This window comes from Leucoraja erinacea, chromosome 31 (genome assembly GCF_028641065.1).
Source record: "Leucoraja erinacea ecotype New England chromosome 31, Leri_hhj_1, whole genome shotgun sequence".
NCBI classification, from domain to species: Eukaryota; Metazoa; Chordata; class Chondrichthyes; order Rajiformes; family Rajidae; genus Leucoraja; species Leucoraja erinaceus.
Genome location: NC_073407.1, coordinates 1,707,566 through 1,723,093, shown reverse-complemented (window position 1 = coordinate 1,723,093; position 15,528 = coordinate 1,707,566). Strand labels below are relative to the sequence as shown.

General features: G+C 42.3%; 1 protein-coding gene across 2 annotated transcripts in view; it reads right to left on the bottom strand.

Annotated features, from left to right (window-relative positions):
* Positions 1-276: 276 nt before the first annotated feature.
* Positions 277-15,528, bottom strand: part of LOC129711823 (ras-related protein Rab-14) — a 41,371-nt gene continuing 26,119 nt past the window's right edge. For both annotated transcript variants that reach the window (XM_055659759.1, XM_055659760.1), the window contains 5 exons: positions 7,012-7,189; positions 6,409-6,475; positions 4,836-4,923; positions 2,958-2,988; positions 277-2,381 (listed from right to left, as the gene is read on the bottom strand). In XM_055659759.1, coding sequence (XP_055515734.1) covers positions 2,204-2,381; positions 2,958-2,988; positions 4,836-4,923; positions 6,409-6,475; positions 7,012-7,189 — 542 coding nt within the window. In that variant the 3' untranslated portion in view covers positions 277-2,203. The remainder of the gene's footprint in view (positions 2,382-2,957; positions 2,989-4,835; positions 4,924-6,408; positions 6,476-7,011; positions 7,190-15,528) is intronic.

Below are 15,528 nucleotides of genomic sequence, written 5' to 3'. Positions count from 1 at the left end.
GTGAAAATAATGAAAGTCTGCTTCATCTTGGCCAAGGTACACTTTGAATTCAGTTCAGTATCTTACTTCTATAAAATTCATCCAGTCACATTTTCTGCAGCATTGCAATTGAAGGCAGGAAGACGAACTCCCACCCCCGAGGTTAAGCCTGCACGCACGGCCAAGCACAGAATACATTGTGTCCCCTATTGCCACATCCCTAGGGAATACCAATTGACCCATCAGAATGTGAGACGGCCTGGTGAAAGATACATTCTTAATGAGTACAAGGACAGATTAACTAGATACAGGTACTTTATTTACAAATATTCAGATTAATAGCATCTGTTTCATCAAATGAAAGGTACAGCAGTTCAAAGTCTTTTTTTTTTCTGTCACATATAAACAAGATCTACTGTAAGCTGTTCAGGAGTAGTCCAGATCTCATACCACCTAGTAACTCACGCAAACTTTAGCAAATTTAGAATGAAATACCTTGCCAAATTCCTGCATGTTGAACGCACAGACCATGGTCCCTGGGCAACACCTCACTAAAGCAAAGGCTTAATATCATAATGAAGACAACAGACTCCTAACCACACTGCCTTTGACAACACTCCCATATATTCAACATAAAGGCTCACATTCTTAAAATTAATAGCAAGACTACAAACAAGGGACAGTGCACAGGTTGACAGATTTTCCAATATATTGCAGATTCCAGTTTGGCCTTCCCACAGCATTTCTGTACAGGATCCCATTTTTCTACAAGAGTGACAATCTCCCATCTGGTTGTGTCTTTATTATGGGTATTGTGAACATTAGGCATCGTTTCTATCAAAATCTAATAAGCAGTGCAACCCCATTTCATACATAACTCAAGATGCATATCGTTAATTAGCATTGTAACCACAATGATGCCACCCAGGTAAACGTGCTGAATCATGGACATTTATACTACTTTCATCCCTTAAAATAAAATCAGAATCACCCGACCCCAAAGTATTTAATACAATAAACAATATTTAAAAAAGAAAACAAAATCTCCTTAAGTCTGCTTTAGGAATGAAATTTGGCTATTCAATTCATTGAGGTCAACTGCACCTAAATGTGTTGAGTAAAAAGCACGCATTCACCCAGTTATTTTTTCCTTGAACGATGTACTGCAATAAATACAGCCAGAAGTGTGGGGACATCTACAGAGAGCATTACATGGTTGATTGCACAAGAGGAGGATTGTTAATGGTCAAGCTTTTCCCACAGTGCAATGATGGAACCAGAAGACAAGAGATTATGAAACCCAACTAGTGTTAAAAGTACTGCTCATTTGTTTCCTTTAAAATGTGATTATATCCATTCTAGTGCTCTAGGGGCAACATGGTCACTTAGATTGTACTGTACAAACTGGTACTTATTGCCAGTGATCAATTTGTTTCGTCATTAAAATCATATACATACAGGTGTATTTAAATGTTAGTTCAGTTCTTTCAAATTTTATACATATTTACGTATGTTAATAAATGTAAAGAATAAAATGAAAAAACACACTAAAGCCTTCTTTTGCATCTTAAGAGGGAAAGATGAGTAATAGGCATTTCCCCGTGCAAAGATAAGACGAGAGCTGGAATTCAAACCCCACGAGGACAGGTAACTGGGCGGGCGGGCGGGGGGGGACGCATGAACAGCAATAGGCATACTCGACATATTGTGGACACCCTAGAGTTTGAGCTGGATGTCAGTTCACAGTCAAAGAACCTCAGTAACTTTGAACAGCCTAGACAACAATGTATGGGCAAGAGGGGTTATTAACTGTACAAGAATCTTTTAATGGATCACAAGGTTATGCCTCTGTGGTGGCAAGATGGAATTGTACAATTATCAGCATGATATTTATTTAGCTGACAAGCATTGAAATCAGATCACAGATTGAGGGATGATGATGATGAACTACCACAAGAACGAGTAAGAAAATATTTCAATTCTAAATTCCATGCGGGAGAGGTTTTATTACTCTATTTATTTTCCTTGTAACCTGATAAACATCTACGGTGGTTTAGCGAGGAGCCATTTATCATTGTGTTAACCTGTTGTCACAGCAGCAAAATTTATCTTGTCAGATTATCAGCAGACAAGGAAGCAGCTAGAAATACTGCTTTGACAAAGACACAAGAGTAAGATGTGAGAGAGAGAGGGGGGGTTGAGGTTTGCTAGCTGGAGGTCGTCACTAGCAGCCGCAGCCTTCCCTCTGGGGCTGGGGCTCGCTGATTAATCGGCCGCCTTGAGGAGCGGACGGCTTGTGCTGTACGCCAGACTCGGCAGCATTCAGGTCCAGGCTGCCATCCTGAATGTTCTGATAGATTTTCTTGGCTGCCTCCAGGAATGCATCCTCCACATTCTCACCTCTGGGAACAAAGAAAGGGTTTACTGTAGCAGTGGCCAAGTGAAAAACCCATTCGCCGCCCCCCAAAAAACAGGAAAAAACACTAGCGCAGCAGTAGAGTTGTCTCAAAGTCAGGGACCCGGGTTCCATCCTGACTAGAGCGGCTGTCTGTGTGGAGTTTACACAATCTCCGTGACTACATGTGCTTCTCCAGTTTCCTACCTCATCCCAAAGACGAGAAGGCTTGTCGGTTCATTTCTTCTGATAATTGCACCTGGTGCGCAGGATGTGAAAGTGGGATAACATAGAACTAGAGTGAACAGGTGATCAATGGTCAGTGTGAACCCGTTGGGCCAAAGGGTGTGTTTCTAAACTGTATCTAAGCTACACAAAAAAATCAATACACCTGCTTTTTGCATTTAGTTGGCAAGGCATCACTGACTACACTTTGGGAACTTGGGGCCAGATAGCTGCTTGCTAATTAAAAAAAAACCCAATACAAATACTGTAAGATCTGCCAAGAATAAAATCCACCCTGCTTTAGAAAAGAAACACTCATCCAGCACCTTTCCAGCAACCGATAACGCAGCATACTTACGTTTTTGCACTCGCTTCAAGGAATAGCAGACCTACATCAAAATATAAAAAAGACTTTGTGGCATAAATTATATCCAAAACAGAAGGAAGTTACAAAACAAGTCTCAAAACAATTCAAACCTATCCAAGATCCTGCAGTAACTAAATTAAGCTACATTTTGAAAGCTGACGCCATGCAGGTCTCGATGGAATTTTACACTCAAGGTAAACTACAACGCAAATCCAATACTGCCTGGTGCAGATTCCAATCAACAGGAAAGTAATGCCTTGGGATGGCAAGTAGGGAGTACAAAGGGTGGAGATTTAGATTGCATTTTAATGTGTGCTACCATTTCCAACTAAACAATGATATACAGAATGTAAACCAATGTACAACAGGGTAATTTTCCTCTCTCCACCCATCACCACACTGATTCATTTACAGTTGTATAATTCAATGAACGTGGACTACAAAAAACTGTACAAAAAGTTTATGTATGACCATATTAGTATTAAACATTAGCTGAAATTTGAATTTAAAGTCTACATAGCAGAAGACACACCCTCGGATGACACAACATATGTGAATGAGCAAGCTTCGAATTGCCAAAGCCAAAACACAAATGGCAAGGAATTAAAAAAAATTGCTGAGTGTTTTAAGAAAAGATGATAAATGCGTAAGAATTTTATTGGTTAAGTAGTAAATGCAGTTCTGGACATCTCATTTTGCAACAGACATCTTCCAGAGCATATCAATTTAATCTTGGTGAATCTTTGCAGTAATCTATTGTAATGAAGAGACTCGAGATACCAGGACAGGTGCCAATGGAACAGACCGAGAGAAGGTTCAACTGAATTTTAAAATCATGTCAGTTTACTTTAAAAAATTTCTTTCGTTTCAAATCAATGATATGGGCTCTTCAAAAGCTAGGGGCTGTCAGAGGAAAGGAATGGCTTAGAAAGACCAATGCATTTTTGCTTCTTAAAAAGAAAAATAGATAAAGCAAAGATTTTGAAAAGATTCCAGGAAGGAGTTGGCATCTTTCAGAGTACAGCTAAAGCGTCACTAAACATTCTCTGGCTTGATGCAGTGGAAAATTTCAATCAGAGACTTTCTCTCATGGTTATACTGCTCACCATCACAATGCATGATCCGAGCTTAATTACAACCAGATCTTGGATAAGCAATGCCTTGCTGGAGAAGTGCATACATCCAACTTTTAATCCACACCCTGCAATCTCTTGCTGAGCTAGGAACTGCAATGATCGAGGTTGATGATTCTGTTTCTACAGCCAACTCCACATTTCTCGGAAATATTTCAAGAACATCACATCTTGAAAATATTTAGATATTTTACAGTACACAATAGATACATTTGTTTGAACAAGAGAGTAACAGAAGCCCAAAATCCATTCTTGGAAACCTTTGTGGTGTTACAATTTCAAGCACAATGTCAGATTTGAATTCTTCATTCGAAGCTTGGGGGGGGGGAGTTGGGGGGGGGGGGGGGGGGGGGTAGAGGACGAAACAAAAATCACAAACCCGCATCATTTACATTCCCATGATAACTCTTTGCCTCTCTCTGACAGAGGGAACAGCTAACACAGAAAGGCCAGCAACTCTGAGAAAATGGTGCGATTTGTTTTTGATAGATTCATCCAGACAGCAAACAACTCTGAAAGTTAATATCAAAGGATGAAAATATATTACATTTTCCCTTTGGGCAAGATTGAGGAATTACAAATTTGATATAACTGGGTTCCTCCCATGTAAATTGTTCTGTGTAGGATATAGTGTAAGTGTGCGTGGGGATCGCTGGTCGGCAAGGACTCGATGAGCCAAAAGGATTGTTCCTTCACTGCCTCTAAACTAAACTGAAAGGTGCAGCTGCAAACCTACCATTTTCTTCAGCAAACTGCTTAGCTTCTTCATACGTTACATCTCGTTGAGCTTCAAGATCGGCCTTATTTCCTATAAGAATAATCACCTGTGGGAACAGAAATCAAAAGACAATACTGCAGAAGTGAAAATAAGAACGCTAGATGCTGGAAATCTAAAATAAGTAAACAGAATGCTGGAGATTCTCAGATTAAGTCACATCCATGGACAGAAAAACTGTTGACGTTATGTATTTCTCTTCCTATACATGCATTTTTGTTTTAAATATTGCAGATCACTTTTCCTGTCAGATTATCAGCAGACAAGGATTCTGTCAAAGTCAGTTTCCTTGCTTATAAGATTAAATATCTGGCAGCAAATTTGATAACTTTCAATAATCAGTTTTTGATGGTACTGAACCATTTCTAAACTCCTCAGATTATTCAGTTAGTTGTACTTTAGCTTCTGCCACATTCTGCACTGCAGAACAACATTGGCTTAAACATTGGCAGTGGGTTGGGAGCCACCCTGCCACAAAGGGGGCAAGGATGGCATGGTGGCGCAGAGGAAGAGTTACTGCCTTACAGTGCCAGAGACCCGGGTTCGATCCCAACTACGGATACTGTCTGTATGTAGTCAATACTTTCTTCCTGTAATATGCAGGGACCGTTGGTCGCTACAGATTCTGTGGGCCAAAGGGCATGTTTCTGCGCTGTATCTGTAAACTAAACCAAGTTGAAAAAGTCATGTTACTGCTACACAAGACATTGGTGAGACAACGCCTGGAATAGTATGCACAGTTCCAATCGACTGGCTATGGGAAGAATGTCAAGTTAGAAAGGATGCTGAAAAAACCTGGGAATGCGACCATGATTGGAAGGCTTGGGTTAGAAAGGCAAACTAGATAAGTTGGTGGCTTTTTTGCTCTGGGGAGAGGTTGAGGAGTGATCTTATAGCTGCAAAATAACATCCCCACAAAATCACAAGAGTCATTGACACTGAAATGGTCAATCTTTTTCCCAGGATAATGTCTAAAACTAGACAGCATACAAATTTAAGGTGGGGAAAGATTTAAAGAATGCCACAAGAACAATATTCTCCACAGAGGACAACAAGTATATGGAACGAGTGGGTAAAAGGTGGGCACAATTCTGGCATTTTAAAAACATTTTGACAGGTACATGGATGAGAGGTTTACAAGTTTACGGGCAGATTAAGGCAGATGGCACTGCTTAGGGAGACAACTTGAACATTAAGGACTAGTTTGGCCAAAAGGCTGCTTCTGTGCAAAATGGCTGTGACAGTTGCAGTACAAGATCTTCTTTCTGGTGGAAATTATTATTTCTTAATCAAACTGAATCAAGTCAGTCCATTTCAACATTTGTCTTTCAGATCAGAAGACATGGGCAAATCACACCTCACCAACTTGTAGATCACATTCCTGCTAAATTAGCTAAATTATCCTGCAGTCAGTAGAGGTTGCATTGAAAATGTGCAGCTTTCAGACAACAAAATACAAATACACCCCAAAACACATGCAGGCAGAGTGCAGTGAAGGAATTCACAACTGTCATTGTTTCTAAAAAACACTTACAGTATTTGGATTAGTCAAGTTTCTTGCATCTGTAAGCCAACTACTAAGATGGTTGTAAGTACTTCGCCTGGAAAAAAAAACACTAAAAATTATTCAAATTCATCTTTCAAAAAATACATTCCCAAATCACCTGTTGTGAAAACACAAATCTAATAACTACAAGGCTTATGATCAAACAGCACCTGTAACTGTAAACTTCATACAGAAGAGAAGGAAGGATACTACACACAGTTTGTCTTGCATTCAACATATCCTGAAGCACAGCAAAAAGTCTTAAACCAAAATATTGCCTACATTAGCACTCTCGCTTTTCTGTACTCATTTTAATTATACTGCCATAGTCCTCAATAAGTAAACAGCTTCTTGCCCAGTTGTTGCCCAGTTAGGTTTGCAAAACAGGACAGAAACAGTACAATAGATCACAGTACTGCTACAAGATAAAACCACCTAAAAACTCATGTTCACACGCCAGAAAATGTGGTAGGAATTCAGATCAAAAGGATTGAGTTGGATAAGTCAGCCCCTTATCCAACACTTCCAAACAAGTGGCAATTTTGATGAAGCACAAAGATGGCAACAGTGGGCATGGGTGTGTGCAATTACCTGGTGATATCGTAGACCATGAGCGCTCCAGCAGCACCTCTGTAGTAGCTCCGTGTGACAGCCCGAAACCGCTCCTGGCCAGCCGTGTCCCAGATCTGAAGTTTGATCTTCTGACCACTAACTTCAATTATTCTGGTTCCAAACTCTACTCCAATTGTATGGGGGCAATCAGCCATAACTTGGATGGAAGAAAACATTTAAAGTTACACAGGCAACATGCCAAAATTATTGGAGCAACCTCATGAAGCATTTATATATAATGACAACCTGTTCATATTTACCCCCCTCGCCTGTCATTTTAGTTGTATGTGCATTATATGAGGTAACACAGGGGCAAAATACACAGCAATGTGAAAAATCACATGCTTGCAGCTCACACTACTTGGCTCAAAGAACTTTAGATCAGGAACTGGGTAATGACAACTAATGCTGTTGAGCTTGATTCAGCGGCAATAGATAAATCAGGCAAGAGTTCAAGTCTGTGACAGTGGAACAAAAAGAAAGCAGGAAATGCAAAGTAATGAAATGCATTTAATGCATCCAATACTTTGATGCAACTGGCTGCTTGGAGCCAGAGTTAAGATGGCTTTAAGCAGAATACCGTGCCAAGTTCATTTTCCTTCACATCCCGTAATGTAATCCGGAATAACCCTCGGATATTGTGCCACGAGGGCAACTTGGATACAATGTATTTCTCACTGCAGTTCCAACGAGCGCCACCGCCACACGTGATACTCTTGGTTACCCCTTCAAATACTATCCAGGATCAAGTCTGCTGAGCTGCTGAGATCAGATAGGATCAATAAAGAACAAAGATCATGGGTTGGGTGTCTAGCCCCTCAAGCCTGCTGCAATTCAATTATCATAGACAATCTCCCACCCCAGCACCAACATGGGTCCCATAATTGGGCCCCATTTCTGAATTATGTGATGGCGTTGGAGGGGTCGAGAGGAGGTTTACGAGAATGATCACAGAAACGATTGGGTTAACATATGATGAGTGTTTGACGCTGGAGTTTAGAAGGACGAGGGGGACCTCATTGCAAGTTACTAAATAGTGAAAGATCTGCATAGGAGGAATATGGGGATGATGTTTCCACTAGTGGGATAGTCATACCCTCAGAAAAAAGGTTGTACCTTTAGATAGGAAATTAGGTAGAATTTCTTTAATTAGAGGGTGGTGAATTTCTGGAATTCATAGCCACAGAAGGTTGCAGAGTCCAAGTCAATGGATAATTTTTAAAGGGGGTGATTGACAGATTATTGATTAGCTCGGGTGACAGGGGTTACGGGGGGGGGGGGGGGGGGCAGGTGAATCTCCTCTCCCCCAGTCTTAAATGCCACAAGAAACAGCCATTTTATCAAGCTTTTTAAGAATTTTGCAAGCTTCACTGAGATCTCATCACCGATTAAACTCTGGTCAGTCCAATCTCAGTTGACTAACTTGCTCTTCCTACAGCAACACCCGGAATGAGCCATGTGAATTTTCACCATGCTCCTCTTAGGCAAGGAGAGGAAAGCTACACATACCCCTGGTATGATAGTATTAGCATCAAATATAACTGCAGTATATTTTCATCATTCCCATGTTCAATCGGCTTATAATAATAATAACTGACACACAATTTGATCCGTTAGTCATCACGGTACCGATATGAACATTCAGTAACATGTACATTTATTTACATGTGGGTCCATTTGACCATCAACACAATCCAATCTCTCACCATGGTCAAATATTCTGATTTTCAGTTATGTACCTCAGAAGATGACCCCCACATTTTATTTGATCTGTCAAGCTTGTGTCCACTCATCCGCTTTGCCCATTTCCACTTCACTACCTAGTTTTAGTACGGTCAACAAACTCATTCAAAACCAATTATTGGCTGAGGAAATTAATGTCCTATAACTGGTGAAAAGGTGGAGTCCAAGCCACAAGCCCAACAGTCCCATCTCATCATGGGCTCCGTTCCAGGACAATCTGGTCATTCCCAGTCTGTTGCCGGATAATCAATTCTCAAACCTCTCCAATATATGACCTAATTCCATGTGCTTTAACCTTGTAAACCAACTTCCTGTGCAGTTCCTTATTACAGACATTCCCCAAATGCTAATACATTACTTCATCTGGTCCAACCCCTCATTATTTATTCTGGAAACATTAGAAACACCCAAAACAATTTTGCCAACCATGATTTTCCTTGCACAAATGCAGTGACTGCAGAATACTATTTTGATGGTTTTTAAAGATATTACATTGTGTATATCAACATTTTTCATACCACTGACATGAAGCTAACAAGTCTGCAGTTCCCCATTTATTCTCTCTCTTCTTTCTTCCACAATAGGATCACATTTGCTACCCTCCAATCCACAGCAACTATTTCTGAAGCTGCAGAGCTCTGGAAATGTGAACCAGAGCAACCACCATCTCTAAAGCCACCGCTTCATATCTCTTGGATGTGATCATTAGAACCTTTGCATTTATCAGCTTTTAGACATCAAATATGTAAAATGGCACCTCCAAACATCAGCATGCAAAAGTACAGGCTTCAAAAACTTTGATTTTAACAATTTAGAAAATGATTACATAGGAAAAATGTTTTGATTATGTTAACATAGAAACAGAAAATAGGTGGAGTAGGCCATTCTGCCCTTCGATCCAGCATTGCCATTCAATTTGATCACTGCTGATCATCCAAAATCAGTACCCCATTTTGGTTTTTCCCCCTAATATCCCTTGATTCCCTTAGCCCCAAGAGCTAAATCTAACTCTTGAAAACATCCAGTGAATTGATCTCCACTGCCTTCTGAGGCAGATAATTCCATAAATTCACAACCCCCTGGGTGAAAAAGTTTCCTCATCTCAGTCCTAAATGGCCTACACCTTATTCTTAAACTGTGACCCCTGGTTCTGGACTCCCCAACATCGGGAACATTTTTCCTGCGTATACCCTCTAAGAATTATATGTTTCTATACAATCCCCTCTCATCCTTTAAAATTCCAGCGAATACAAACCCAGTCAACCTATGCTTTCATCATATGTCAGTCCCACCATCCCAGGAATTAACCTGGTGAACCTACGCTGCACTCCCTCAATAGCAATAACCTTTCTCAAATTAGGAGACCAAAATTGCACACAATACTCCAGGTGCGATCCCTGCAGTGGGACCTCCTTGCACCTAAACTCAAATCCTCTCGCTATGAAGGTCAACATACCATTAGCTTTCTTCACTGCTGACTGTACCAGCATGCTTACTTTCAGTGACTGATGTACAAGCATACCCAGGTCTCGTTGCCCCTCCCCTTCTCCTAATCTGACATAATTCAGATAATAATCTGCCTCCCTGTTCTTGCCACCAAAGTGGATAACCTCACATTTAGCCACATTATACTGCATCTGCTATGCTTCTGCTCACTCTTCCAACCTATCCAAGTCACCCTGCAGCCTCATAGCATCCTCATCGCAGCTCACACTGCCACCCAGCTTTGTGTCATCTGCAAACTTAGAGTTGTTACATTTAATTCCCTTGTCTAAATTGTTAATATATCATCAACTGGGGTCCCAGCACTGAGCCTTGTGGCACCCCACTAGTCACTGCCTGACATTCTGAAAAGGACCCGTTAATTCCTACTCTTTGCTTCCTGTCTACCATCCAGTTCTCTATCCATGTCAATACCCTACCCCCAAATACCATGTGCTCTAATTTTGCACACTAATCTCGTGTGGGACCTTGACTCCAGATACACCACATCCACTGGATCTCTTATCCATTCTTCTTGTTACATGCTCAAAAATTTTCAAAAGATTAGTCAAGCAAGATTTCTCAATCATAAATCTTTGCTGACTTTGACCGACCCCGTCACTGCTTTCCAAATGCACTGCTATAACATCTTTAATAATCGACTACAGCATTTTCCCCACTACTGATGTACGGCTAACTGGTCTATATTTCCCCGTTTTCTCTCTCCCTCCTTTCTTAAAAAGTGGAGTTACATTGGCTACCCTCCAGTCCACAGGAACTGATCCAGAGTTGGGAGAACATTGGAAAATGATCACCAGCGTATCCACAATTTATCAGGCCACCTCCTTGAGTACTCTGGAATGCAGAACATCAGGCCCTGGAGATTTAACTGCCTACAGTCTCAACAATTTACCCAACACAATTTTTCTGACTAATGTGGATTCCCTTCAGTTCCTCGCTCCCATTAGATCCTCAGTCCCCTAGTATTTCTGGAATATTGTTTGTGTCTTCCTTAGTGAAGACAGAAACCAAAGTACTTGTTTAACTGAATTGAATAAATTTCATGAGCCAAGTCCATATACTTACAAGGAATTTGCCCTGGTGCTTTGCTCACAAGGATAACACAATATCCAGTAGACAATTAAAACAAAAAAAAACATTATAACTTAAACATGTAAAGAATAAAATACCAGAGCAAAAGGAGGCTACAGACTTTTGGCTGTTGAGTAGAGCTACAGCTTGTGGAAAAAAGCTGTTTTTATGGCTGGCTGTGGCAGCTTTGACAGTCCGGAGTCACCTTCTAGAGGGAGGTGCTTCATAGAGTTTGTGGCCAGGGTGAGAGGGGTCAGAGATGATCTTACCCACTCGCATCCTGGCCCTTTCTGTGTACATTGGGGGGGGGGGGGGGGGGGGGGGGGGGGGGGGGAAAGGTAGCAGCCAACAACCTTCTCAGCTGATCGACCTATGATGGCAGTTTAAAATGGACCAGTATTGCCTGTGGCAGACTTTTTTTTTCCCCATTTGCCGCAGGAAGTACATCCTCTGTTGGGCCTTTTTGACTGTGGAGTCGATGGTGGCCTCCCATTTTAGGTCCCTAGAGATGATGGTTCCAAGGAACTTAAATGACTCCACAGATAGGACTGGTGTTGTTGATGGTGAGTGGGGTGAGGGGAGGGGGAGCTCTCCTAAAGTCTACAATCAATTCCATTGTCTTAAGACCGTAGAGCTCCAGGTTGTTGCAATGGCACCAGGACGCCAGCTGTGACACTTCCTGTCTGCCGGCAGATTCCTCTCCATCCTGGATCAGTCCAATCAATGTTGTGTTGTCCACAAACTTGAAGAGCTTGACTGAGGTGTCTGCAGAGGTACAATCGTTGGTGTAGAGAGAGTAAAGGAGAGGGGAGAGTACACAGCCTTGCGGTGCTCCTATGCTGAGGGTCAGCGGGTCCGAGATGTGCTTTCACAGCCTTCTTGGATATGACGCTACAACAGGGCTCGAAATTAACGGTTGCCCGGGTGCCAATGACAACTCAAAGTGCCACCGGGCAACCTAAACGGCGAGTCATTTTGCCCGGCTTGGCAACTTGGTTTATACAGAAGACACCAAAAACTGGAGTAACTCCTCGGGTCCGGCAGCATCTCTGGAGAAAAGGAACATGACGTTTTGTGTCGGCGAGGGTTGTGGGAAATATGCTAAGTGTGGCGTGACGGAGGGTCAGAGCGAATATCGGGCAGCAGCGGCAGCTCCATCTCCTCTTCCTCCTCTCGCACTCCGCCCGGCCTGATAACGCTATAGGACCTTTGCTGATAACGGCCGCCGCTTTCAAAACAGACCCTTGGAGGAGGGAGGTGGCGGTCAGAGGCGGAAGTAGAGTGGTGGGGGGGGGTATGATTGGAGGTGGGAGACGAGCCAGAACACTCTCGGCAGCCCTGCACTGCAGCCAGGATCGATCCTGGTCTCCGGCGCTGCAATCGGTGCCGAACCGCGACTGGACCATCCCCGTTCGCACCCGAGAGCTTCCACACGCCCGGGGATGGCCAGAGGCGTCGGGAGTCAGACGGGCACGGCGCCCCCAGCCAGCGCAGAGAAGCAGCGTCAAACCCAGCTCACTCTGCCTGTCCCGCCAGGTTAACCAACAGCCCTGCCTTGATTGAGACAGGCAGTTGAGCTGAAATTAGAAACAGAAGCCTCCAAAGCCGCTCGTGCGTGTTCGTGTGCGCGCAGCTGCCAAGATATTCTGTCCGCGGTCCCTTCCATATTTTGGTTGCGATTTCCGTGCCTGACAGGTGTTGGCCGAGGAGTGCTGGCCTTCCTTCCCACCTCCTCTCTCTCACTCTCTCTCTTGTGCGCCCCTTCCACTCCCCTTATCCTGATCCCCATTCTTGCCTCTATTCAGTCCTCACTGACATCCCCTGTGCTCTCCACTCCCCCCCCCCCCCCCCCCCCCCCCCCCAATCTATTCATCCTGCACTGATCTCTCTAGCCACCTCGCATTGATTCTCCTGCCACTCCCCATCAATCCAACACTGGTCCCCCAATTCATCCTGTACTAACCCCCCAACCATCCATCCTGCACTGCTTCGCCCTTCATCCTGCACTGCTCCCCCCCATCCATCCTGTACTAACCCCCCTACCCATCCATCCTGCACAGACAGACCCCCCCCATCAACCCCACTGACATCCCCCGCGCTCTCCCCTCACAATTTTACCTACTCCAACCAACACGCACTAATTCCCCTGCGTCAACCCATCAAATCCGCACCGATTGCCTTCTCAAGCACTCCCGCCCCCCCCCCCCCCCCCCCCCCCCCCAACCTATCCATCCTGCACTGATCCATACCCCCCCCCCCCCCCCCCCCCGACCCTATTGTGCTGGAAATGTCTTCAGAGCTAACATTGACTACGTTTGATAACGGAATGCAATCAAATATGTTTTAATTCCCAATGTTATTATTTGTTTTAATCCATAAAGATGGATTAATTAAATTGTGAACACGTGAAACATTAAAACCTCAGTGTTCGATTGTCACTGACACTTTATTACAGAATTCATTTTAATGGCAAATCAATGCTCTTAATATGGAGTATCAGTACTGTAGTTATTTAATGAGCAACATTCACAACTATGCGTTGGATTTATCCAGGTTTTACTTCTACAGTCAGTCATATACATCACAAATTTGATCAGAAGATATTTCAGTTGAAATTTTAACGTTAATTTTGAAGGGGTAATGATGGAAAAAGTGTTTATCAACAATTTAAAAAAAAAAAAAAACGTTGCTTACAAACTGGGTATCTTCATTGCCACATACATCTAATCTGAATGTCCGGTGATGTGGCACCTTTAAATATATTACCAAACATTTGCTGCATTTATGTCCTTTGGCCATCTCTTGTTAGTTAGTGTAATGTTTAACCTGTCAGATGGTTATTGTCAGTTTTAACAGCTATTATCATAAAATGCCTTTAGAAAATTCCTTGCAACCTGTATATTTTGTTGTGGATAAATTATGTGGGAAGCGAAAGTGTTTCTGTACCAATAGCAATAACGACCCATGCAATGGCCATGTCATGATAATTTTTGGTCCTTCACAGAAAACATGCTTGCATCAATCTGTAGTGTGCATGGTTAAGCATATATGTTATCAAGGTCCAGGATTTATTGACACAGGTTGATCATACACTGAATAATCCAACCACATTTTTGTTTGGAAGTAGAAAGAAATAATAAAAATTGCACTAATTGCAATGTGTACAAAGAGTTGAGATACCGTATTATAATTTTGCTGCATGTCATTGTGGTATATATCATGTCTTGATTGGTGAATATGTTAGTTTGTGACTTTATTTGAAGCAGAAATAATATGTGAATGCTTCATTGAGCATAATTCCGACTGGTAACTACGCACTTCGTCCGAGCACGCGTCATGTAAGCAATCTTAAATGACCACCTAAGCTGTAATTTGGCAACCTAAAAAGCTGCCAAGGTTGCCCGGCTGGCAACAAGTAAAAAAAGTTAAGCGAGAGCCCTGTACAAGCTTGTTATAGGTATGTTGCAAAGCGTACCTGAAGCGTCGCTGAAAATCTGCCCCAGCCCGTGTGCTCAATTTTGGCGCCGTTTAGAGGGGGTGGGGGGGGGGGCGGGTTTAAAACACGATTTTCTCTAGGCTGTTCAAATCGAGTTTGTTCAGCCTAGTTAATTATTAACGAAAATTCGCTGGTAGGTTCCTTCACATGAGCTATTATTAGTTTTACGAGTTTTTCCTAAGTGCTATAGTAGTTTAAAAATTAATCACTAAACCCCCCGACGGCTCGCAACCAGCTGGGTCTATAGAGCAGAAATCTGAAGGGTAGCAGTATATTTTTACATTAAAAAAGGGCTTCTTAAGATCACTTTATACAAAGTTTAATATTGCGAGTAGCTAATTTTAGGCCCATTATATCCCGCAGTATTTTTCTGGGCGTTTGAGGGCACAAATCTACCGCAATGTGAAAGTTCTAAACCAGCGCGTTCACAGGATCCCACTAGAAAGATTTAAAATGGACTTTAATTCACAGCAATTGAACACTAAATTCCTTCCATTTGGCCTATAAATTAATGTAAATGAGATTTTAAAATCATGTTTTATTGTGAATTATTTGTGAATATTATTTGGACACTTAGGCTATTTAAAAATGTTAATCATTTATTAAGAAATGGATAGATGTTTAGATCTAGTAATTGAAGTTTGAAATTAGCTACAAGTGGGTAACTAACTAATTATATGCGA